The following is a 25,223-nucleotide window of genomic DNA, read 5'->3' on the forward strand; positions in this document are numbered from 1 at the left end:
GATCAAAATATATTGACACAGGTAACCTAACACCCAGTGAAATACAATGATGGAGGCTGTAGACCCTGGAATCTAGAGCAAAAACTGCTATCGGAAGCTGCCTGACGCACTGTCCTCCATCAGAATGATAAGGAAAAGGAAAGACATAGGTAACAAATAAGCAGACAGAAGAGTATAGAGATTAGAAGATTACTTAATCATTTAGGAAGTAAACAGATCTGAGGTTAAATCATCAAGTAATGAAAACAAAATCAAACTTGTAAGATATATTGCAGGAAAGTTTGGGTGTGACTGTGACAAACAGGATAAAATCACTGAAGAACGAACTGATAGAAATTTACGTCACAGCCTTTCCACTTCTCTTTGCCCATGCTGGTCAATAAGGGACATAGAGTCCATAAATATTCAATATCACTTTTTACTATGGAGACATCAGTGTATATGTAATCAGAAAATAAGATTAGAAGTCACGCAACTACCTATAAAATGTAGAAATGTCAATTAATCACTCAGACGAAAAAAAATTGCTCACACATTAAAATAAACCTAACTGGTCGAACACCACTGTGAGATAAAGGAGTTGTGCCAAAGAGGGGGAGATAGCCAAGTTTAAAACAGGAGATTGAACATATACAGTGAACTACAAAGCTGTCAGTTTAACAACAGCGGTAATTGATAGAAAATAAAGACTTGCCCACATTGCTTAACAGACCTGTGAAATTCTTGGAGGCGATGTGATGATTGCATCATGTACCTCGGTAAATTTCCAAAGGCGTTCAACAACAGACAACTGAATAACATCAAAGAGTCTGGAATTTAGCGAGTCAGAATGTCTGTTTGGATGCAAGACTGAAGCAAAGTAAAGTGTAGTTGGTTAGGGCAGCACAATGTGCAGGCGGGCAGCGATAATCGTGGTGGTGGCATCGCCTTTCAGTTTGTGGCCATGGTTCAAACTTGTAGAATGAAACCATAACTTCATAATTCATGTGTATAAAATCATGAGAGGAATAGATCGGGTAGACGCACAGGATCTCTTGCCCAGAGGAGGTGAATCGAGGACCAGAGGACATGGGTTTCAGATAAAGGGGTAACGATTTAACATGAGTCTGAGGTGTAACATTTTCACACAAAGGGTGGTGGGTGTATGGAACAAGCTGCCAGAGGAGGTAGAGGCAGGGACTATCCCAACATTTAAGAAACAGTTAAGACAGGTACACAGATAGGACAGGTTTGGAGGGATATGACCAAATGCGGGCAGGTGGGACTAATGTAGCAGGGACATGTTGGGCAAGTTGGGCCTGTTTCCACACTGTATCACTATGGAACCAACTTGGGGACGTTGTCAGTTGGATGATGACTGCAGCAAACTAGACTTCAATAGATTTGCAGAACGAACATGGAATTGGTTAGAGAATTTCAGCTCGGGTATTGATCTCTGGTTAGAAAACTAAAGTCATATGAATCTAAATGCGATTTAGAATAAAATGTGGGTGCCAGAGCACACACCACTACTAGCGGTAACATCATTAAATGAAATGCCTCTGGTGACAAAGGTTTATTGATGATTTTTTTTCCTGCAATGACTTGTTATTACACTGGGGTTTATTAAAAGGGATGGAAGTGAAGCGATGGTAAACTTGGTCAGACTTTCATTCAGACTAGTTTGATTGAGCAATGGTTGTCAAAATTCCTGATCAGGGTGCAATGACGATCAATTAAGCCCTACCCCAGTACCAGAATATAATTTGAGGTCAATATAGTCACCTTCTACCTAGGTACCTTGTGGAACTAGAGGTTCAGGAGCATTAGTGGAGCCCTCATCAGTGACCAGGCAGCTGATGAGTTAATGCTGCTCCTCTCTAACAAGGGCATTCATGGGGGCAAACCAATGGGGCTAATGGTGTCCTTGTAACCATGGAGGGGGAGGGGACAAATAGGTAAGTATTGGCGTTTCATCTCACCCGCCTTTCAGCTGGGAGTCTGGAATGTTAATGCTGAAACGTTCCACCCATCACTATTAATGTCTCAAACATGAAACAGAAGGGATGTTGCTACCAACCAACCCCCGATTGGAGGAGCGGCATTAAAATCTATCAGTCTGGTCAGGTGAGGTGGCATTGAGCATTTTGTGCCCCGATGGGGTTGGTTGGTAGCACAAAATGCTCAATGCCACCTCAACTGATCAAATTTAATGCCGTTCCTCCAATGCCTGGGTGAGGTTAATGCAGTCCCTCCCTTGACTGCAGGACTGGCAAGGGCCAATGGTGCATCTCCCCCTCCCCCCAATCTAAGCAAGAGAAGCCCACTTCATTCTTGAGCTGGGTTGTGGAAATACCCTGGTGAGATAACCCCCAGCCCTCGAGGTTCCCATTCATGCTGGTTGGTGTCTATTGATGTCCTTCCATTTGCTAAGTTCAGCAACAAAAGCCATTGGGCCACTGAGCTCCAGAAACAGAGCAGATACCACCACTTCAAACGCTCGTTATTCCTCCACGTGGGTCAATTCAACATCGAAGGAACATCCCGGGAAAAGGCAGAGAACCCCGGGAAACAGATGGGACTGTATTTCTGCTCAATCCCCCCAGCCACGTCAACGATAGCTGTAAATCTGTTGTTAATGCTGTACACCAGATGGGACCCAATACTGTCACACCCGGACTGCGAGATTCATTAACACTGTGTAGGCAAACTCCCGATACATCACCGACCAGGCTCGGCCGCAATTGACATAGAAAAATGCAGTTTATTTAATCTAAGTGAAGAGATTGCATGTTTACAGAAGTCCCCAGTGGGCCACACCTATCAGAGGCTTTGACACTCCTTGCTCACCGCTGACACTGATCTCGTTGCCCTAAGCGTAATATTGTAGGTTGGCTTTTTTCTTGGCCTGGACCTCCAGGATGCCCTCCATGTAATCCTCATGAGTGAGTTCTGTTGCTTTTCTGCGCAGAGCAATCATCCCCTGTAAGATTAAAAGAATACTAGCTGAGGAAACCCAAGAATCTGCCAGCTAGAGAAAACTCACTACAATTTCAGCCTCCAGGCATGAATCGTACAGCTCAAGATACATGGCAAGGTGAACCTGGTGGTGCTGAGAGGCTTACAATTGTATGCGAGTCTGTCACCAGCACCAAGTGTCAGATCTTCATTCTCCAGAGTTGAAAGGGGAGGGTAACTGTAATTTATTCTTCTGGAAGAACTGACTGTGATGTCTCCACAATTAAAATACTTGAAGTAGCTGCACCATACATGCGCGAGTGTCGTTCAGCAAGAACCTTCCATGGGAATACAAATCTATGGGCATGGCATGGTTTTCTTCAGCCACCAAAGTCCTGAGGACAGGGCTTTCAGCATCATTGTATTTGAAAAAGAAGAGGGTTAAAAACCCCATGTTTATTTAAGAAAAGACAAAGCGCTGGACTAATTCAACGGGTGAGGCAGCATCTCTGGAGATCATAGATAGGAGACCGGGTTGGGACCCTTCTTCAGACCAAGTCTGAAGAAAGGTCTCGACCCCAAAGGTCTCTTATCCACGTTCTCCAAAGATGCTACCTGACCTGCTGACGTAGATTTGACCACTCACCTACAAGCTAGGGGCATTTTACAGTGGCCATTTAACCTGGCAGCACCTTTTTGGAACCAGAGCACCTGGTGGAAACCCACACAATCATAGCAAAACATGAAGACCCCTTCATTAGTCACTAAATATACTGAAGACAAAAGGTTGATAGCTTTGGATAAAGGATATAAGGTTACTGCAAAAAGCAGCGCTAGGTAAAAGTACAACCTTGATCTTAATGAATGGCAGAACAGGCACAAGGAAATGAATAATCCAGTCCTGTTTCATTCTTATATTCTTATGGGAAGTGCTGTCAGGTTTATACTGCTCTTTGAAATCTTCTATATCCCAACATATCTGCTCAGAGGTATACTCACTGCTTCCACACACACAGCCTTGCACTGAGCTCCATTAAAGTCATCAGTACATCGAGCCAACTCCTCATAGTTTACGTCAGGGCTGTGGAGCAATAACAAGGAATTAACAATCTTGCGACTAAAAACGAAATGCCACCACTTTGTCTTAATAATTAAGCTATCACAACTGGATTACTTTGCATGCACACCTGGACAATATCACCTACCACGTCCAATTTGGTACATGGTTGCAAGTTCCTAATTACCCATTAGATTAGTGTGCGACTGGCTAGACATGATACAGGATAGAGACTAATAAAGTGAGATTAACCTCTTCTAGTCCATGGGTTCCAACAGACAGGCTTACCTCACGTTCATCTTCCTTGAGTGAATCTGCATGATTCTTGCACGTGCCTCTTCGTTAGGCATTGGGAACTCAATCTTACGGTCAAGTCTGCCTGATCTCAGCAAGGCTGGATCCAGGATATCCACCCGATTGGTGGCCGCAATCACCTGGAGGGGTGAAAGCAGAGAGGGCTGGTCATACCCAGACAACAAAGGGAGGTCTCACAGGTACATTCCTGGCTCCAGTACACTCTGCTCATGCCCAACAAACCCTTCGGATCACGGTTGAGTACGCTTCTGAAATATATAGATCAAGGTGACGGAGATCCATCTCCATTCCAAGAAGCTAGGCCCTGCGTGCATTCCACCTGTTGCAAGGGTTATTGCTGCAAAATAGCTAATCGTGGTTTAATTTAGTTTAGAGATACAGCGCGGAAACAGGCCCTTCGCACCGACCAGCAATCCCTGCATATTAACACTATCCTACACACCACACACTAGGGACAATTTTTACATTTACCAAGCCAATTAACCTACATACCTATACGTCTTTGCAGTGTGGGAGGAAACCGAAAATCTCGGAGAAAACCCACGCAGGTCACGGGGAGAACAGACAGAGCCTGTGGTCGGGATCGAACCTGGATCTCCGGCGCTGCATTAGCTGTAAGGCAGCAACTCTACCGTTGCGCCACTCTAAGTGGTAATACACTTCTTTTCCCCATGCTCACCTTGACAAGTGTATTTGGCTGGAAACCATCTAGCTGATTGAGAAGCTCCAACATTGTCCGCTGAACCTCGCGGTCACCAGCCTTCTCACTGTCAAATCTGCAGGGAAAGAGAAAACCCAAGTGTCACCCAATGATCTTCCTCAGGCAGTATTTCACTCACACCACTCACTGCTGCTACCAACATACTGCCTTCAACCCCAACCGTATCAGGGGAAGAACATTCCACAACCACTCCAGCCGGTAGGATCTCTCTTCACGAATCCCCAACAGAACCTCCCATCATTTCTAACAGAACACTGACACGTCATAATACGAGAGTGATTAAATGCCCCCAAACAGAAAATAGCACAATGGATAGTGTGAACTACAGTGAAACCACTTTGCTACCCCTCAGTCACACAGCGAGACAACACGAAAGGCCAATCAGTTCACTCACCGCTTTGTTCCAATGGCATCCAGTTCGTCGATAAAGATAATGGATGGAGCCTTCTCTTTTGCCAAGGCAAATGCATCGCGAACCAGCTTTGCACCATCCCCAATAAACATCTGAACCAGCTGTGGCCCCGCCAATTTCAAAAAGGTAGCCTACAATGAAAAGGAGATCAAAAGATCAAAAGATCAAAGCGTGTGAAATGCTTCTGTTGCACCATCCAATAAAATGCAACCCGGTCAGATAATCCTCTGCTGTCACCAAAACTGCCCAGGCAGGTTGCAAAGTTAAAAAGTTACAATTGTAGCTTCCTCTGCTATTACTTAGGGTGGCAACATCACAGCTTAAATTTAGAGCATACCTCCCTTGATGCTATATTTAAGTGCGTTGTAAGCCCTAGAAACAGCCATAAGCAATATGACAATTTGTTGTGTGAGATATACATTAAACTGGGCAGCTTGGTGCTCAGATCCAATTTAAACAAGCCTGTGAAATCAATTAACAGAGATACAGCTCAATTTCCACTGTAGGGGGAGGACTAATAATGAGACCACAACTGAAGGAGAAACAAGAGCAGAAAAATCACCAGTGCCACGCACTCTAACCAGATCATATCACCAACTGCATGTCAGTGAAGACAAAGACCTCAAATGCAGCACAGAGATCATGATGCACTGGGTAAGCAGTGATCCCTGCTGTCCTGTACGCTTCTGAGATTTGGGTTGCTTACAGCGACACACTGAAACACTGGTGGATACCAACAACACAGCTTCTGTAAAATTCTCCAAATCCACTGGAAAGATAAGTGAATTATCCTGGAATTGAGCCTCACTTCAGCCAGCTCTGTTGGCCAAGTCTTTGTTTACATGCCTGAAGCAACACTCACAAAATAGGCACTTCATCCTAATTACCAAGTGGACAGAGGAAAGAATTCAAGGATATATTTAAATATGAAGGGACCATCTCAGCGACTCCTGGGGATCCTAGGCCGACATCAAAATGAAGGAGCAGCATTCAGGATGATATAAGGAGCAAAGAGCTCAGAGGTCCAGTACAAATGAGGAAGTGGTCAAGGATCTCTTGACTCCCCTGCCCTGCCCCAGCCCAGCCCTCCCTCCATTGATTACCACATTGATCTTAGATCACACAGAAATGTAGTGGAAGCAAGTTACCAGGGACCTTGTAAAAGGAGCATGTACAGAACTGTCCCTCACAGAAACATGACTCTGGCACTCACCTTAGTCTGGGCAGCACAGGCTCTGGCCAGCAGGGTCTTGCCTGTTCCTGGCGGTCCATACATCAGAACACCTTTGGGAGGCTGAATCCCCAGGTTCTCAAACTTCTCCTTGTGATTCATGGGAAGGACGATGGCTTCAACCAGCTGCAAGAGGGAGGTGCCAGGATCATTATGGAAAGTCTCGCTTTCTCTTACACACTCAAACTAGCGCATTGCTCTCTCAATTTGGCCCTCTGCCCCAAAATACATCTGCTCTTCTGAACCCAACTTAATACATTCCCATAGAACCAAATAGGAACTTGGAGTCTGTAGCTCCCAGTATTGTGTGCGTGGTACTCTACCCTCCTAACCCAAGCCATCCCAATCACCAGGCCATCACACCTCTATTCATCTCCCACTCAGGAGCCCTTGGCTTTAATGCTCCAGCAATGCAGGCAGGACAGGACATCAACAACTGTGGACAGTGACTAACCTCTTGAATCTGTTTGTCCAAGCCACCAACATCACTGTATTGCTCAGTTGGTCGTTCATCCACCTCCATGGCCTTGACTCGAGAGTCATACTCCGTTGGCAGTGTCTCCAGAATCAGGTAGGAATCTTTGTTCACACCCTGGAAGGAAAGGCTGGATATTACCCTCAACACACACAAAACACTAAAAAGGTCACTGCATACAGATCAGGGACATTCACGGCCCCACAAGGTTCTGAGAGCAGGAAATTGGCACACACAATACTTAGAAAGTTAAATCAAGCTGTAAAACGAGTAAAAGCAGAGAGAATTTCAAACAGGCAAGGAGAGTAGACAAAAGAAACAAGGGTCATAAACTCACCACCAGATCACCTGGCTTCAGTTTCTCTGCATCAACTAGTCCAATCACCGGCAAGAAATAGGTCTGCAAACGACACAATAACACTGTTTTGTTGCAGATCAGCCAAAACCTGCTGACAAACGGCCTGCTAGAGATAAGCTCAAAATGTTGGAGTAACATTTGTGGGTCAGGCAGCATCTCTGGAGAAAATGGGTAGGCGACGTTTTAGGTTGGCCCCTTCTTCAGGTCCGAAGCGTTGCCTATCTATTTTCTCCATCGATGCTGCCTGACCCACTGAGTTACTCCAGCATTTTGTGTACATCTTTGGTGTAAAGCGGCATCTGTAGTTCATTTTTATTACATAGTTTGTTACATAGCCAGGAGCAGCATGGTCAGTATCAGCCTGGTTTGTATACTTCATACCTGGCCACTCTGTTACCATTCCAGACCAAACAAGTGTGAGGTGTTGCACTTTGGGAGGTTGAATGTAAGGGGACAGTATGAAGTATATAGAGCAAGAGTTGGAATAACAGGCTTGCTCTGGCATGTTTAGGAGTGGTGAAAGAGTAGCTAGGTATGCAGTATCTTCGCTTTACGTGGATATTGCCAAGACTTGAGGGCCTGGGCTATAGGGAGAGGTTCGGCAGGATAGGACTTTATACCTTGGAGCACAGGCGGGGTAGGGGTGATCTTATAAAGATGTATAAAGGGATTATAAAGATGTATAAAGAGATTGTAAAGATGTATAAAGGGAACAGATAGAGTCAATGCACAGTCTTTTACCTAGAATGGGGGAATCAAGAACCAGAGGACACAGGTTCAAAGTGAGATGGGAAAAGCTTTAAGGCCCTGTCCCACGATGCGAGTTCACCTAAGAGCTCTCCCGAGTTTAAAATAAAATCAAACTCGTGGTAAGTACGTAGAATGTACGTAGCGGGTACGTCGGAGCTTATGGATGTCTCGTAGCGGCTCGTAATGCTAACGGCAGGTACTCCGGAACCGTGGAAATTCATGAAATTTTTTCAACAGTGTGAAAAGTTTCCAAGAGTAAAAAAATACTCATGATGATGTACCACGAGTTTGATTTTTTTCTAAAAACTCGGGAGAGCTCTTGGGTGAACTCGCATCGTGGGACAGGCCCTTAAATAAGAAGAGGGGCAACTTTTTCCACACCGAGGGTGGTGGTTATATGGAATCAGCTGCCAGATGAGGTAGTTGAGGCAGGTACTATAACAACATTTAAAAGATGGATAAGGCTAGGAAAGGTTTAGTGGGGTATAGACCAAATGGCGGCGCGACTCACCCGTTGCAGCGGCCCCTACAGCCTGTCTGTCTTTTTTTTATTTTTTGTCTAGTTAAATGTAGTGTTTGGTGTTTTTTAATAGTATTTTTAAATGTGTAAATGTGGGGGGCGGGGGGGGGGAAACTATTTAAATCTCTTCCCTGTCCGGGAGACCCGACTTTTTCCCTGTCGGGTCTCGGCTGTCGTTGGGGCCTAGCACCGTGGAGCGGCCTCCAGCCTGAACGACCCGGGGGCTCCAGTCCCAGAGACTGCGGAGCTGCGGACTCACCATCGTGGGGCTGGCCGGCCTCGGAGCATGGGGAGCGGCGGTGCCTCGCTGCTGCGGCTCGACTCCTGGGGCTCGGAGGCTCCAGCAACGCAGCGGCAGGTCCGGTGAACTGGGACATCGGGAGCCCGCGGGTCCGGGGGGAGAGAGAGAGACCGCTTCCCGGAGCTCCCGCAACGTGACTTCTCCAGCCCGTGTCGCGGGGTTGGAACAACCCGGACCGGGACCGTACATCACCTGGCGCGGCTTTATGGCCGTGGGACTCACCGTCGCCCGTGGGGGTTCCAACCTTGGACTTTCAGACCGGGAGCGGGGCCGTAAATCGCCCCGCGCGGCCTAAAATGGCCGTGGGACTCATCATCACCCGCCTGGGGCTTGGACATCGGGAGAGACACGGAGAACAGGGGAGAGAAAAGACTTGCCTTCCATCACAGTGGTTTCACTGTGATGGATGTTTGTGTAAATTTAATTATGTGTATGTCTGTAAGACAGTGTCTTTGTTTGTATGGCTGTGGAAACAACATTTCGTTTGAGTCTCACTGGGGCTCAAATGATAATAAATTTGTATTGTATTGTATTGTAAATAAATTTGTATTGTATTGTAAATGTGGGCAGGTGGGATTAGTGTAGACAGGGCATCCTAGTCGACACTGGCATGTTGTGCCGAAGGGCCTGTTTCCATACTGTATGACATGTCTATACAATCCTTTCTCATGCCACCACATTCTCAGGTTACACCACATAGTCAACTTGAACTGTGCACATGTCCCATGTTGCCGTGCATGTGCAGTACAGAAACACTATCTTCTGAAAATAGTCCCCCACACAGCGATTACATCCTCAAACCTTCAGACCCACTCACCTGACGGGTAGATGTTTTGATCACAGCGCACTTCCCTTTCCGTTGCGAATCCAGATCAACGTTTGCCCCATCCTCCTCCTGATCATTTGGATCAACATCCAATAACTGAGAAACATTAAAGGAGATATAGTGAGTGGAATCCTAAACTCATTCTGCTCAACCCACCACAGCCAAGGCCCCATAACCGCCCCACTCCACTAATCTTGGGCACAATATCTAGGCTGGTACTTAAATGTGACCGTGAATTCTACAGCGTGGGGAAGGTATCCTTTCAGATGTGTGAAGTTTACAAGCAGAAGGGGTTGACAGTTTGATGCCAGAGAGAGAAGCAGCTTGCATTATTCCTGTTTAAGAAGGAACTGCAGATGCTGAAAAATCAAAGTTGGACAAAAATGCTGGAGAAACTCAGCGGGTGAGGTAGCATTGAGAAAAGGAAATAGGCGACATTTCGGGTCGCGACCCTTCTTCAGACTGATGTGGGGGTGGGGGGGGCGAGAAGAAGAAAGGAAGAGGCGGAGACAGTGAGCTGTGGGAAAGCTGGGAAGGGGAGGGGAAAGAGGGAGATCATTCCTGTGTCCCTTAGAAGGCAGGAGGCGTGAAAGAATGGGTTTGGTTTCAACCCGAAACGTTGCCTATTTCCTTCGCTCCATAGATGCTGCCTCACCCGCTGAGTTTCTCCAGCATTTGTGTCTACCTTCGATTTTCCAGCAGCTGCAGTTCCTTTTTAAACATTGGTTCTCCCTTCTATGTCCAAACATTGTGGGTTCCCACTCAACACAACCCTAGATTTGTGCTGAGAAAGTGATGTACTCTGAAAGGAGGTTCTCTTTGAAAAATATTACTTATTCGATCAGAAGACAAGAGGCAAGCCCAGCATTTATTGACCATCGCTAATTCCTCCTGAATCGAGTGGCTGGTCAGAGACAAATAACAGTTAATTACATTGGCGGGCCCAGAGCCCCAGACTTGCCAGATTTGGTAAGGACAGTCCATTCAAGCACATGAATGAACCAGACAACAAGCCAGCATGATAAAATCCCAACAATCCTTTATGACCATGTTTGGAAATTCTGATATCCGTTTCACCCGATTTGGTTTCCTGCACTCCCTTTAAACACAGTAGGACCCTTTTCTCCTCCATAAGTTCATGATCATGTTCAGAGCTACTGTGGGAAGAGTTGATCTCTAGCTAACTCAAAGTCTAAGTTTCCGTCTATTCGGTTGACAAACTGAAACAACTGGCTATGGTTAATCAAGGTCTCGTTTACCCTCTCAGGCATGCTCCAAAGTGGCATCACCCGAGGTTCTTCAGAATCAGAGCGTGTCGGGATCCTTAACATTAGCTTAACGGTACAACTATCGGACATCAGCGTACTTACCTCGATCACATTGGAGACCAAGTACGGCAGGGTCTTGTTGACTTTGATCTTCTCACTGTTCTCCTTGATTTTGTCTTTCATGGCCTGCAGCTCATGTGTGACTCTCAGCACCTCACTCTTCATGATCTGCCAAGCACACAGTTTATATCAAGTCCAGGCACACTGCACAGAGATCACTCCTCATCCTTGCAATAATGCATAGAACAAACATAAAGCCAAGGTTTCTTAATCTGAAATGTTAACTGTATCCTTTCCCATGGATTCTGCCTGACCCAATTGTTCATTTCCAAAAACTATTTTTTTAGTATATCCAGCATGCACATGCTAAGGTCAACTCAATTATATCAGGGTGGTGTTTGGCACCAGTGCTTTCATCAATCAGGGTACAGGAATCGGGTCATAACGTTACTGATGTAGAATCTGTCAGTAAGGCCGCCTTGGAGTACTGTGTGCAGTTCTGGTCACCCTGCTATTGGGAGAACGTCATTAAACTGGTATGGGTGCAAGAAAGATCCACGAGGACATTACCGGGTCTGGAGGATTTGAGTTATAGGGGGTGTCTGGAAAGAGTCATACAGCACGGAAACAGGCCCTTTGGGCCAACTCAACCACACCAAGATGACCCATCTAAACTAGCCCTATTTCACTGCATTTGGCCCAGTCAACTGCTCCTATACACAGGCTAGGTCTTTTTTCTCTGGAGCATTGAAGGCTAAAAGGTGAACTTAGAGAGAGATATAAGATCATGGGGTATACAGAAGATGAACAGCTACTGTCGCTTCCACAGGGTATGGGTGTCTAAAGCAAAAGATTAGAGGGGAAAGATTTAAAAGGGACCCAAGGGGCAACGTTTCCCCAACAGAGGATGGTTCATATATAGAACAAGCTGCCAAAGAAGGTGCGTGAGGCAAGTACAATTCCGATATTTAAAAGACACTTAGACATGTACATGGACATGAAAGGTTTACAGATATATGCCAACCATGTCAAGTCCTAATAGATCCTATGTTTGAATGAGGCCACCCAGTCTTCTAAACTCTAAGGAATACTGAGCCAAAATATCCTAGCCTTTCCCGAAAAGGAAGGAGAACGAGACCAGTGGTCTCCAATGTGCAGTCCCCATATGGCAGATTCCGTTCACTGCAGAACTATTTAATGATTTGGACGAGGGAATTGAAGGCTTTGTGGCAAAGTTTTCAAATGATACGAAAATAGGTGGAAGGGCAGGTAATGTAGAGAAAGAAAGGACTCTGCAGAACGGACAGGTTGGGAGAGTGGGCAGAGAAGTTTCAGATGGAATATAGTATAGTAAAGTGTGGAGCCATGCATTTTGGTAGTAAGAATAAAGGCGTAGACTATTTTCTAAATGGGGTGAGAATCTAGAAATCAGACGAGCAAAGGGACTTGCGAGTGCTGGTGCAGGATTCCCAAAAAGTTAATCTGCATGTCAAATCGATAGTAAAAAAAGCAAACTCAATACTAGCATTTATTTCAAGAGGGCTTGTATACAAAAACAGGGATGTAATGTTGAGGCTCTATAAGGCGCTGGTAAGACAGTATTTTAAATATTGTGAGCAATTTTGGGCACCATATCTGAGGATGAGTGTGCTGGCTCTGGAGATAGTCCAGAGGAGGTTTACAAGAATAACCCCAGGAACTAGTAGGTTAACCTATGATGAGTATTTGTCAGCATTGGGCCTGTACCCGCTAGAGTTTAGAAGAATGAAGGGGACCGTCATTGAAACATACAGAACAGTGAAAGGCTTGGATAGAGTGGATGCAGAGAGAATGTTTCCACTAATGGGAGAGTCTAGGGTCAGAGCTCATAGCCTCAGAATTAAAGGACATTCTTTTAGGAAGGAGAAGAGGAGAAATATCTTTCGTCAGAGGGTGGTGAATCTGTGGGATTCTTTGCTACAGAGGTTGTGAAGGCCAAGTCAGTGGATATTTTTTAAGGCAGAAATAGATAGACTTGATTAGTACAGGTGTCAGATGTCATGGGGAGAAGGCAGGAGAATGGGATTAGAGGGAGAGATAGATCAGCCATGGCGGAGTAGACTTGATGGGTGGAATGACCTAAATCTACTGTATTCCATATGACCTTATGAACCAATCGGGAGATTTACCTTGATCTCACTGTCCAGTAGTCGTGTCCGCTGAACAATCTCCTCAGTGGACATTTTAAGCACCTCTTCGCCAATGCCATCCTTCAAAAACAAAACCACCATTATGGAAGTCAGGGCACAACAGATGAGCGGGCAATGGATATTTATTCATCTATTTATACTCAAATCCTGTAAACACATTATCGCAAGTCTCTTTTTCACTCCCACACCACCTGCACCATCAAACCGCTCTTCCCCCTCTAGACTCCCATTCTCTCCATTCACATTCACCTTTCAACCATTATTTTCAATACCATTTCCCCCTCCCTCCCATGCCCCCCCCCCCATTTCCCCTCCTACACTATAATAATAATCCCACACCAACCCCCTGGATTTTCCAATCCCCTCCACTTATTTTCCCCCATATTCACTGCCATTCTCACACTTTGCCTCCAACTATTGATCTGATCTCATGCTTTCCTTTCCACATTTCCATACCCTCTCCCCGACTCTCAATATTGTTTCCTTCCTATCCCCATCGCCCTATATCCCCCACAGCCCCTATTTCACTGAACCCCACAGCCCCTATTTTCAACTGAACCTTCACCTTCTCCCCACCCTTCCCTTATTTTCACAACCCACTTCCCCCTCCCCACCCTCTCCCCCTTCTCCCCCACCTTCTCCCCCCCCCTTCCCTTCCCCCTTCCCTCCCTCACCCTCCCCACCCACACCTTCCCCTCCCTCACCCTCACCCCACCCACCTACCCTTCCCCTCTCCCCCTCCCTCACTCCCCTCCACCTCTTCCCACACCGACCGGTCGTTGAGCGACGCCATGTTTCCCGCTGCTGCTGATCTCTCGTCTCCGGGCCGCAGTTTCGTGCCCGCAACTTGCAGGACGCGCTACCCCGGGGATCGCTGCCAACGGCGCAGAGTCCCGGCCACTAGCACAGACCTCGCTGCTCGGCCCCGCCGCCGTGCACCGCCTTCCGCTACCTCCGCGACCCGCAGCGAATGTGCGAGCGGCCGGGCCTGGTCTGGGCCTGGTCTGCGTGAGCGGGGGTGACGCGGCAGAAAGTGCTGAGTGTTGCTGTGGGCGGCGCCATCTTTGTGCGGGGCAGGGGGGAGCGCTGTCAATCATCCGCCTCGGCCCGGCCCACACCAGGCAACATGTCCCCATACACAATCTTGGGCAAATTACAACCCAGGGGATGGACACAAAATGCTGGAGTAACTCAGCGGGACAGGCAGCATCTCTTTGTGTATATCTTCGGTTTAAACCAGCATCTACAACATTTCATCGTACAACCCAGGGGTATTGATATCTATAACCCCATGCATTCCCTCTCTCTCCATCCCTCCCCCACCTAAGTTACACTAGCTTTTCGTTCTCACCTAGCAAACAGCTGTTTCCTTTATCATTGTTATTTTTTTGCATATCTTTTTGCTTATTTGAGATTAGTTGGTTCTGCAAGACATTTAGCACAGTGTCAAACATATTGAATGAGTAAGATTCAAAGGCAGGAGGAAAACCAGGAATGGGGTTTGGAGAGGGAGGTGAAGACTGAAGGTATAGAAATTACAGGGTAGGTCAATCTGTCTTAAAAATATCCAATGACTTGGAGATAGATACAAAAAGCTGGAGTAACGCAGCATGTCAGACAGCATCTCTGGAGAAAAGGAATAGTTGACTTTTCGGGGGAACATTGCCTATTCCTTTTCTCCAGAGATGCTGCATGACTCGCTGAGTTACCCCAGTTTTTTGTGTCTATCTTCGGTTTAAACCAACATCTGCAGTTTCTTCCTACATATCCAATGACTTGGTCTCCACAGCTTTCTGTAGTAATGAATTCCACAGATTCACCCACCCTTCTCTCCAGAGATGTTGCCTGAGAATGAATTAGTTACTAGCATTTTGTGTCTTATCTTTGGTGTAAACCTGCCTCTGCAGTTCCTTCCTAGTCACTGTTCCGTCAGGAAGGGTGGTAGCCTGTCCCCGCATAACAATGTCCACACATTAATATTTAACTAAGCCTTAGAATCCCCCCCTTCAATATCGCAGATGCTTGAAATCTGCACGAAAAACAGAAAAAGCATGTAAATGCTCCTGAAATCTGTTTTAATCACCAGCTTTTGGTTGCTGCTTAGCTTTGAGCAATATGTGAGATTTTTTATGCTACTGAGTATCCTCGCTAAAACGTAGCAAGTACAGATTGTGATGGCAGAAAGTTATTACAGGATGCCTGTGACTAGATGTGTTCCTTAGTGCTGGGACCCTCTGCTCTTCGTAATGTGTGTAAATGACTTGGATGTTGTTGTAAGAGGCATTATTAATTTTGCAGATGACAGAAACAATTGATGGAGTTGTTTACAGTGTAGTCAGGGTAGTTGTAAATGACAGGGTGTTATTGATGTATTGGTGAAATGGCAGTGGAGTTTAATCAAGATAAATGCAAGGTCATAGAGTTGTACAGCACGGAAACAGGCCCTTTGGCCCAACTAGTCCATGCTAACCAAGCTGCCCAATCTACATTAGTCCCACCTGTTCACGTTTGGCCCATATCCCTCTAAACCTTTCCTATCCATGTACCTATCCAAATGTCTTTTAAATGTTGTTATAGGTCCTGCCACAAATACCTCCTCTGACAACTCATTCCAAATACCCACCACCCTCTGTGTGATAACATTGCCCTGCAGGTTATTATTACATTTTTCCCTCTCGCCTTCAACCTACGTGACGTCCTCTGATTCTTGGTTCCCCTTCTCTGGATCAAAGAATCTGTGCAATTTTCCTATCTATTTCCCTCATGATCCTATACGCCTCTATAACATCACCCCTCATCCTGCTGAAATAAACTCCTAGTTTGCCCAACCTCTCTCTATAGCTCAGGCCTTCAAGTCCTGGCAACAAATGTTCTCTGCACTCTTTCAGCTTAACAACATCCTTGCTATAGCAGAGTGACCAAAACTGAGCAAAATATTGAAAATGCAGCCTCACCATGTCTTGTACAGCTGTAACATAACATCCCAATTTCTATACTCAATACCCTGATTGCTGAAGGCCAATGTACCAAATGCCTTCTTGACCACCCTATATACCTGTGATGCCACTTTCAAGGAACTATGTACCTGCACTCCTTCTACAACAGTCCCCAGGGCCCAGTCATTCACTGTGAAGGACCTGCTCTGGTTTGGCGAGGAGATGCAATTTAAGAATACGAATGAGAACATATACCATGAATGGTAAGGTCTTGTGAATATTGAGGAACAGAGGGACATTGGTGTGCGTCCAAAGTATCCTTGAAGTTGGCAGCGCAGATAAATAACATGTATTGGGCCTCGGAGAGACCACACCAAGATTATTGTGCACAGTTTGGCTTACTTACCTAAGAAGAGATGTAGAGTGGGGAATTACTAGGGTTGCCAACTGTCCCGTATTAGCCGGGACATCACATGTTTTGGGCTAATGGTTTATCCTGTATTTAAACACTCGGGAAGAGGGGACTGTCGGGTCGGAGAGCCGTGTCCGGCCCCGCCTCACCCGTCTCAACGCCGTGCAGCCCATGGAGTGCAGCAGCAGCGCCTCGCCTGTGGCCCATCGGTCAGGAGCCCTGTTGTCAAGTTCCTTTTCCTGGTTATTTGCTACAGGTCTACTTTTGGATTGACGTATCCTTAGAATCATGTATTAGTTGTCCTTTGTACTTGTAATAAACTTACTTTTGTAAAATAAAGGGATGCAGTTGCTGTAGAAGGGATGCAATGAAGTTTCAGTTGTTGCTCCAGGACGGCGGGTTTCCTGCATGAGGGGCGATTGAGCAGATTGGGATTGTAATCTCTAGAATTTAGAAGAGAGATCTCATTGGAATTTACAAAACTCCAATAGGACTTGAACGGCTGATTGCAGGGAGAGTGTTTCCCCAGATGTAACAGGGGTCATAGTCACAGGGTAAGGCTGAGGAAGGGAGGAATTTAATTGTGTAGTCAGTAGTGAAACTGATGAATGGCACTGAAGGGCACAAAGGTGAGGCTCAGTCACCGTTCATTCAAAAGTGATACAGTGATTGATGTATTTATTTAAATTCATTCACGTGAAGTAGGCATTGCAGGCTGAGCCAACACTGAATGACCCACACCTGGTTGGCCATGTTAACGCTAGTGGTGAACTACCTTCTTCAACTGCTGCAGTTTTGTGGTGTGGGTATACCAACAATGGTATAAGGGATGGAGCGAGTGTCAGGAATTTTGACTCAGGGAAGGTGAAGAAACAATAAGTCAGGATGATGTGTGGCATGGAAGGCAACTTCCAGACGGAAGTATTCTCAGGCTTTTGCTGCCCTTGTCTTTCTAGCTGGTAGAATTGGTGGGTTTAGAAGATGCTGTCGAAGGAGTCTTGGTGAGTTGCTGCAGGTAGGAACAGTTGGTGGTGTGCGATTGTGGAAGGGGTGAACTTCACACGCAGGTGTATTTTATAGAAACAAGGAACTGCAGATGATGCTTTACTAAAAAATAAAGACACAAAGTGCTGGAGTAACTCATCAGGTCGGCCAACATCCCTGGGGAATATGGATGTCGCATTTTGAGTCGGAACCGTTCTTCATACTGATTGTGTGGGGGGGGGGGGGGGGGGGGGGGGGGGGGGGGGGTGAGGCTTCTGCGAGATGGGACAGGATAAAACGTGGAAGGAAATAGGTGAACACAGGTGAGAGAAGGTCTTGCAGGGGCTGGCAGATAGTTGGACAAGGGCCAGAGATAAAAAAAAGTGACAAAAAGATTGAAGAATTGTGAAGTTAGAGAAAGGAACACAGGTGGAGGACATAAATAGGCATGTCCGGGTGGGGTACAGGGGAGGGGAATGAAAGAAGGGTTTGGCTGAGAAAGGGGAGGTTAGAGGGGGGGGGTGGGGCTTATTGGAGGTTACCTAACATTGGAGAACTCGTGCTATTGGGTTGTAAGCTACCCAAGTGGAATGTGAGGTAGACAATAGACAAGCCGGCCAGCACCGCCATTCAATGTGATCATGGCTGATCATCCACAATCAGTACCCCATACCTGCATTCTCCCCATATCCCCTGACTCCGCTATCTTTAAGAGCTCTACCAAGCTCTCTCTTGAAAATATCCAGAGAACCGGCCTCCACCGCTCTGTTCCTCCAGTTTGCTTGTGGCCACACTTGCAATGGAGGAGGCCCAGGACAGAAAGGAAAGTATGGGGATTGTAAAGTGAATCAAAATGTTTGGAACCAGGAGATCGCATCGGCCAAGGTGATCAGCATGGGCATGGGAAGGGGTTAAAATAGTTAGCAACCTGGAGATCCAGTAGGCCTTGGCGGACCGAGCACTAGCGTTCGTCGCAATGGTCACCGAGTCTACGCTGTGTCTTGTGATCCCGCCACTAGTCACGTCTTCCCATCTCCACTGCATTCCACCTTCCACAGACTGCACCCTCCACAACTTCTTGGTTCACTCATCCCTTCCCACCCTCTCCCAAGTTACTTTCCCCTGCAACTGCACTAAATGCAACACCTGTCCCTATCCCTCCCTCACCTCCATCCAGGGACCCCAACAGTCCTTCCAGATGAGGCAGATAATATCCGAAGGATGTATACATGAATTACACCAATTATTCATTCTTGCAGGGCACAAAAATAAATTGGGAAAGACGATGCAATGGCTTCTTGCGGAAATTAGGGATAGGTCTAGCTCCAGAGCATTTAAAACCAAGGAAATCACAGACTAAATAATCTGACACCAGTAAAAGTGAAAATTCTGGAGTTTATTTTGATAAATAATCATGAAGTATATTCACAGAGGCGAGAGATTGTAAAGAGACTTGGGGAGAGGCCACTGATGGGACATTTAAGTGGATGTTCAGCCATGACCTTGATGACTGGTGAAGCAGATCTGAAGGGTCCACAGCTCCTCTCTACGTTTCCACCTCTTGTGAAATAGGAATTTTGCTGTGCCCTGGCACCCTCTCGAGCAGAGATCCTGGTGTTGGAATGCTCCATGTTTCACATTATCTCTTGCATTCCATGCTGTAGGTCTCAGTGCATACACCATCTAAAAAATGGACTTCATACGAGTCCTCTGGGGCAGTGTATGCATGATCTTGAATACCCCACACCCCCCATCACATTCCCTAGGTGTTGCCAGTCTTCAGCCCACTAGTGGTTTGTGACGTATACTCTAATTTGTTACAACGTTAGACTTTGCTCTTTATCGTCATCATTCTGCTCGTCCACTTGTGAATTAAGTTAATTAAGTATGGTTTGAAGCGGAAAGCATGTGTACAATATAGGGAACCAGGGACTAAAAATAGCTTGAGGCAAAGGTCAGATCAGCTGTGAACACTGAATGATGGAGCAGGCTTGCAGACCATCATATCCTATTCCTGCTCATATTCCTGACTTTCTTGTAAAAGGACGGAACACACAGGGGATGGAGGAAATTACATTGGTGTTCACTGGGGAGGAAGGGGAGGCCAGAGTGTATAGATAGACTGTCCACTACAGGATAAAGTGCCGTAATCACACTGGATTGAGGATGATTTTATTGGGTTCTGAGCGGACAGATCTGGATTAATTTATTCCATTGATGGGACAGGACGTGACTGACCAGTTAGTTAAGTAGGTGGTTTGCTTTGCTGTACACTCCACCTGCTTGAGCTTGACTCCACATATTTATTTCAGAGGGTCTGAAGTGCTTGGGGGTTATCTGCCCAATGCTGCGTCACCAGTTTGAGTTGCCTTGTGCCAGGGATTACATTTCTTCAGGAAGTCCCGGAAGCATTTAATCTGTCCTCCTTGCAATGACTTGCTGTAATGGAGCCAACAGTGTATAGCACTTGCTCAGGAGTCTGGTGTCAGGCATGGAGACAATGTGGCCCTACCCCCAGAGCTGGATGAGTGAAGCTGGGGAGAGATCACCTACATTAGTTCACCTGTCTAGCTCATGGATTTGGAGAACTTTGCAGAGCCACTCACTGATGGAGACTTTCTTAACTTCCTTCCCGAGCAGCACACAGAAGCAGTAAAACAGGTTTGTAACATCCATCAGCTGATAAACACGGCCACTGGAGCAGACCAAAGCCTTGCTGAAGTACTAAAACAAAGCAGAGAAGTGTGGCACGAGGCCTGCCAGCAGATTTCACAGGTTCCATGGTTATGAACATCATCAGATAGTGACCAATACACAGGAGCTTTCCTACCTACCTCATGAAAATCCAGTGCATTAATCTCCCCGATGATCTCCCCCTGGTTCCTGCAGGGACAATTGTCACAACCGTGCAATAAACCTATCACTGGCGGCACAGCAGTAGAGTTGCTGCCTTACAGCGCTAGAGACCCGGGTTCGATCCTGACTATGGATGTTGTCTAGACGTAGTTTGTACGCTCTCCCTGTGACCATGTGTTTTTTTTCCTGCCACATTCTACATATGTGCCTGTTTGTAGGTTAATTGGCCTCTATAAATTGCCTCTAGTGTGGAGGACATAGAAGTCATGTACAGGTGATCAGCATGGACTCGGTAGGCCGAAGGGCCTGTTTCCACGCAGTATCTCTAAACTAAAAAATAAATCAGTGCTAAACTTCCTTTAACTGTACAAAAGCTTCCAATTCCAATAACAAAGTTGGATGGAGAAAATTATGCCCAAATAATTTTTCCCAACAAATTTGTTCCCATCCATCATCTTTTTTCAAGGTGATATGCAAATTCTGATCCTCACTGTCGGATCTACAGTGCATCCAGCCTCAGTTTGTGCAACACTTCACTTTGTCTCCAACAAACCCCCTGCTGGAGTAGAGCTGAACTGCAGGAGCAGGAAACTCTTGAAGCTTTGTTCCCTTTACAGACAGCTGTAGATGCCATTTATGGGGACGTTTGGATGTCAAACTCCAAAATCATCATCATTTCTTTCAATGATTTGTCTGAGAGAATAAACTTAGGGAAAAGATATATGGGGTGAGGAGAATTAAATTAGTGGGTACGTGTACTTCCATAAGACTCATGTACATTGTCAAACGATTGGTACCCTAGTAGCTTTTCTTTTACATTGACAAACATGCAGAAGAAATAATTCTGAAGAATTCTGAATGTCAGAAGAAGGGTCTCGACCCGAAATGTTGCCTATTTCCTTTGCTCCATAGATGCTGTCTCACCCGCTGAGTTTCTCCAGCATTTTTGTCTACCGAAAAAATAATTAGGCAGCTAGTACTAGTACCATTCGTTCAAGATTTCACAAGATGCTATTCACAAAATTCAGTATTAAGTGTTCATTCTCTTCAAAACCTGTTTACATTCCGTCTGCTTGCCCCCTTACCTCTCTGCACTGATACTGGTCTGCAGACCTGCATTGCTCGTATCTCTCCCTACTATACCTGTTTGGCCTATTCCATGTGCTCTGCTGGTTATCAGTAAAGCCCACACCTTGCAGAATTTGTAAATGATTCTTTATTCTCATGCCCATCCAACAAAGTCAGGGATCTCCTCAGTGTCAAGCACAGTAATAGTGGTCCACTCAATTGTGTGTGACAGCTCAGTCTATGATCAGAACAACCCCTAGGGCCAGAGCTGCTGCTGTGGCCATTCCTCTAGTTCACTTTCAATTTCTTAGCAAAGCCATTTAAAATTATAATTAATCTGTACATGCGGGTTTTAACTACTTGCGCTGCATGCGTGCTGCCTTCTAATCACTTATTCTGATACTCAGAGATGTATCCTCTAATTCACTTAACAGTATCATACGACTGTTAAGTAGTTATGTCAAGATGCTGACTTTGTCCAACCTTAAATTCCAGAACAGGTGAACTGACAAAAAGGGGATGGAGAACCATTTATTTGTCTTGTATAATTCTTAGGCTTATTTAAATCCCGTTTGCAATAACTCTTAGTTCTCCACATTGCTGAACCTGTTGAATTACATTACTTTCACTTCAAAACCACACAGGGTTCTTAACATGCATTGGGTTGTGGAAGTCGCCCATAGATATACCCTTCCTGATTTTTCCCTTCATGGAGGTGGCAGACTTGATCTGCTCCACACTATATCTAACATTGATTTGGAATGAACCATTATATTAACTTTAACCTCTTGTACATTGCGTGCAGAAGATGGTGAGTGATAGATAGCCTGTGCAGTAATCAATGCAGAACATAGTGGAGGGAATTACATGCTCTAAATTTGGGTTGAGAAGAGATTGAAATCATCTCTTTGTATTGTAGTCAATCATTTTAATCGGTTCAAGACACAGATCTTCTGAATTGGGCTTAACTGAATAACACATATGGTACAAGCAAAGTGGTTTAGTGTTTGACAACACTCTATATAGCCTGGACAGGAGCCACTATTAGCGTATCATACAATGTTGGAAAACTCAGAGTGCACAAACCTGCTTTATGAACAGACCAACACATGGCAGTTAATGCACCCTAGTCTGACAGGTCTGTTGTTAACTGGTACCTCAGTTAGAGAGACACGAGTGCAGCATTGGGGCTGTATGCCACTTCTCACTGCTGGTGGGGACAGTCACTGGAGACAGAGCTGTCCCAGGGGTTGAAGCACCAGGTATGGAAACATTCACACCAGCCAACTCTCCATCTGGTGTCAGCTGACTGGAATTTTGGTTTCAAGATTATAGGAACATAAAACTAAATTATAAATAGAATTGAGGAACCCATGTCTGCCTCTCCGTGTGGGTCTATACGGTACATGCAATGCCACGTAGCATGCTGAGATCCATGGTCATCGCCAATTTAGCTACTTGAAGTTATACTTCAGTGCACCATTGAGTTGGGGACCAAGTACAAAACCATGATGCAGCACATCCTGGACAGGATCAGGCTTAGCTGCTCTCCTCGGAGGTCCACTAAGCTGACACATGGACAAAGAGATGAAGTGTTAATGTCTTCAGTGCTGTCCCCTCTCCTGGTGAGGAGTAGAATTGTGGAGAGAGAGAGGAGAAAGAGAATCACTCCAGCACATAAACCTTTGGAGATCCTGTCTCCATTAAACAGTCACCATTGAAATATCAAAAGTAGGGGAAGCGTGCCACAGAACTCCCTTCCCTGTCCCATGCCCTGTCTTGTTATTTTATATAGAATGGTGCTGCCATCTTGGCTGAGTGCCTCATTCCCAACGGCATGGCACACCCTGTCATACCTCACAAAGGTCACTCATGCTAATCCCTGGTTAACATCAAGGGAATTAAAACAAAACTATTTCCCTTTTCAATCAGACCATCTGATTCCATCATAAAACACATTGTGCCAGTGTGGATCAACAATACATCATTAAAAACTGCAGGTACATCATTGTAAACAAAATCATACAAATCAGGTCCCACATTCCCCAACCCCCCCCCCCCCCCCCCCCCCCCACCATCTTCGCCCACAACCCCAACCTTTCCCAATCACAGCTCCGAGCCACATGCATCTACACAAATCGTTTCTGGTCAAGTGCATACATCCGCCCAGCTGGAGCCTTCCGGAAAAACAGACTGTTTCCTCGGCTCATATTCCCCTGAAAGAGAAACATAGAAGTATTAGGAGAGAAACTCTCAAAATGGGCTGAGAAGGGAATTGAAAGTATAAATGCAGGCTTTGTACTAAATGCTCTCATCTCGCTGCTACCGTCAGGAAGGAGGTAAAGCCACTTCAACCATACTGCATCCCCCGAACCACAACCTTATATCAGTACTGAACTGCTATGAACTTTGTATAGATTGCACTACAAACTTTGGCTAGCACTATTATGGTCTGTTTATCAAGTATAACCGACAATTTGATGTTCATTGTATGTTTATTTTTGTGTTGTTGCATTTGTGTGCCTGTACCGCTGCAGAAAGTAAGAATTTCATTATTTTGTTCCCAATGCATATGTCATGGAAACATAGAAAGATAGGTGCAGGAGTTGGCCATTCAGCCATTCGAGCCAGCACCGCCATTCAATATGATCATGGCTGATCATCTAAAATCAGTACCCCATTCCTGCTTTTTCCCCAATCCCTTGATTTATTTTGTCCTAAGAGCTCAATCTAACTCTCTTGAAAACATCCAGTGAATTGGCCTCCACTGCCTTCTGTGGCAGAGAATTCCACAGATTCACAACTCTCTGGGTGAAGCCCATCTTAGTCCTAAATGGCCTACACCTTATTCTTAAACTGTGACCCCCTAGTTCTGGACTCCCCCAACATTGGGAACATTTTTCCTGCATCTAGCCTGCCCAATCCTTTAAGAATTGTATGTGTTTCGATAAGATTGCCTCTCATCCTAAATTTCACTGAATACAAGCCCAGTCGACCCATTCTTTCATCATATGTCAGTCCCACCATCCTGGGAATTAACCTCGTGAACCTACACTGCGCTCCCTCAATAGCAATAATCTCCTTCCTCAAGTTAGGAGACCAAAATTGCACACAATACTCCAGGTGCGGTCTCACCAGGGCCCTGTACAACATGCCATTAGCTTTCTTCACTGCCTGCTGTACCTGCACACTTACTTTCAGTGACTGATGTACAAGCACACTTAGGTCTCATTGCATCTCCCCTTTTCCTAATCTGATACCATTCAGATAATAATCTGCCTTCCTGTTCTTGCCACCAAAGTGGACATGTATCCACATTATACAGCATCTGCCATGCTTCTGTTCTGCCCACTCACCCAACCTATCCAAGTCACCCTGCAGCCTCATAGCATCCTCATCGCAGCTCACACTGCCACCACAGCTTTGTGTTATCCACAAACTTGGAGATGTCACATTTAATTCTCTCGTCTAAATCGTTAATATATAAACTTCAGTCCCAACAGTGTACCTTACACCATTTCCTGACTGATGTGGATTCCCATCAGTT

The 25,223-nt window shown here is 45.7% G+C and overlaps 2 protein-coding genes across 3 annotated transcripts in view; both read right to left on the reverse strand.

Annotated features, from left to right (window-relative positions):
- Nucleotides 1–2,723: 2,723 nt before the first annotated feature.
- psmc3 (proteasome 26S subunit, ATPase 3) lies at nucleotides 2,724–13,550 on the reverse strand. Its single transcript, XM_055649844.1, has 11 exons — nucleotides 13,400–13,550; nucleotides 11,274–11,399; nucleotides 9,895–9,999; nucleotides 7,486–7,548; nucleotides 7,128–7,265; nucleotides 6,656–6,799; nucleotides 5,425–5,573; nucleotides 4,989–5,085; nucleotides 4,283–4,428; nucleotides 3,937–4,018; nucleotides 2,724–2,962 (listed from the first exon to the last, which is right to left on the reverse strand). Exons 1-11 carry the CDS (start codon nucleotides 13,499–13,501, stop codon nucleotides 2,852–2,854), a joined length of 1,263 nt encoding a protein of 420 aa, XP_055505819.1. The 5' UTR covers nucleotides 13,502–13,550; the 3' UTR covers nucleotides 2,724–2,851.
- Nucleotides 13,551–19,127: 5,577 nt separating this feature from the next.
- The window catches only part of mtch2 (mitochondrial carrier homolog 2), a 37,573-nt gene continuing 31,477 nt past the window's right edge, over nucleotides 19,128–25,223 (reverse strand). For both annotated transcript variants that reach the window (XM_055649849.1, XM_055649848.1), the window contains 2 exons: nucleotides 23,774–23,892; nucleotides 19,128–19,435 (listed from right to left, as the gene is read on the reverse strand). In XM_055649849.1, coding sequence (XP_055505824.1) covers nucleotides 23,806–23,892 — 87 coding nt within the window. In that variant the 3' untranslated portion in view covers nucleotides 19,128–19,435; nucleotides 23,774–23,805. The remainder of the gene's footprint in view (nucleotides 19,436–23,773; nucleotides 23,893–25,223) is intronic.

Source organism: Leucoraja erinacea, chromosome 18 (assembly GCF_028641065.1).
Source record: "Leucoraja erinacea ecotype New England chromosome 18, Leri_hhj_1, whole genome shotgun sequence".
NCBI classification, from domain to species: Eukaryota; Metazoa; Chordata; class Chondrichthyes; order Rajiformes; family Rajidae; genus Leucoraja; species Leucoraja erinaceus.

Bases quoted from the DNA above. Each gene is read 5' to 3' on its own strand.
- psmc3 (XM_055649844.1), bottom strand. From the start codon at position 13,501: ATGGTGGTTTTGTTTTTGAAGGATGGCATTGGCGAAGAGGTGCTTAAA. The intron at 11,400-13,399 runs GTAAATCTCCCG...TGTGCTTGGCAG, and splicing joins TACTGGACAGTGAGATCAAG to ATCATGAAGAGTGAGGTGCT. The intron at 5,086-5,424 runs GTGAGTGAACTG...CTTTCCCTGCAG, and splicing joins GATGCCATTGGAACAAAGCG to ATTTGACAGTGAGAAGGCTG.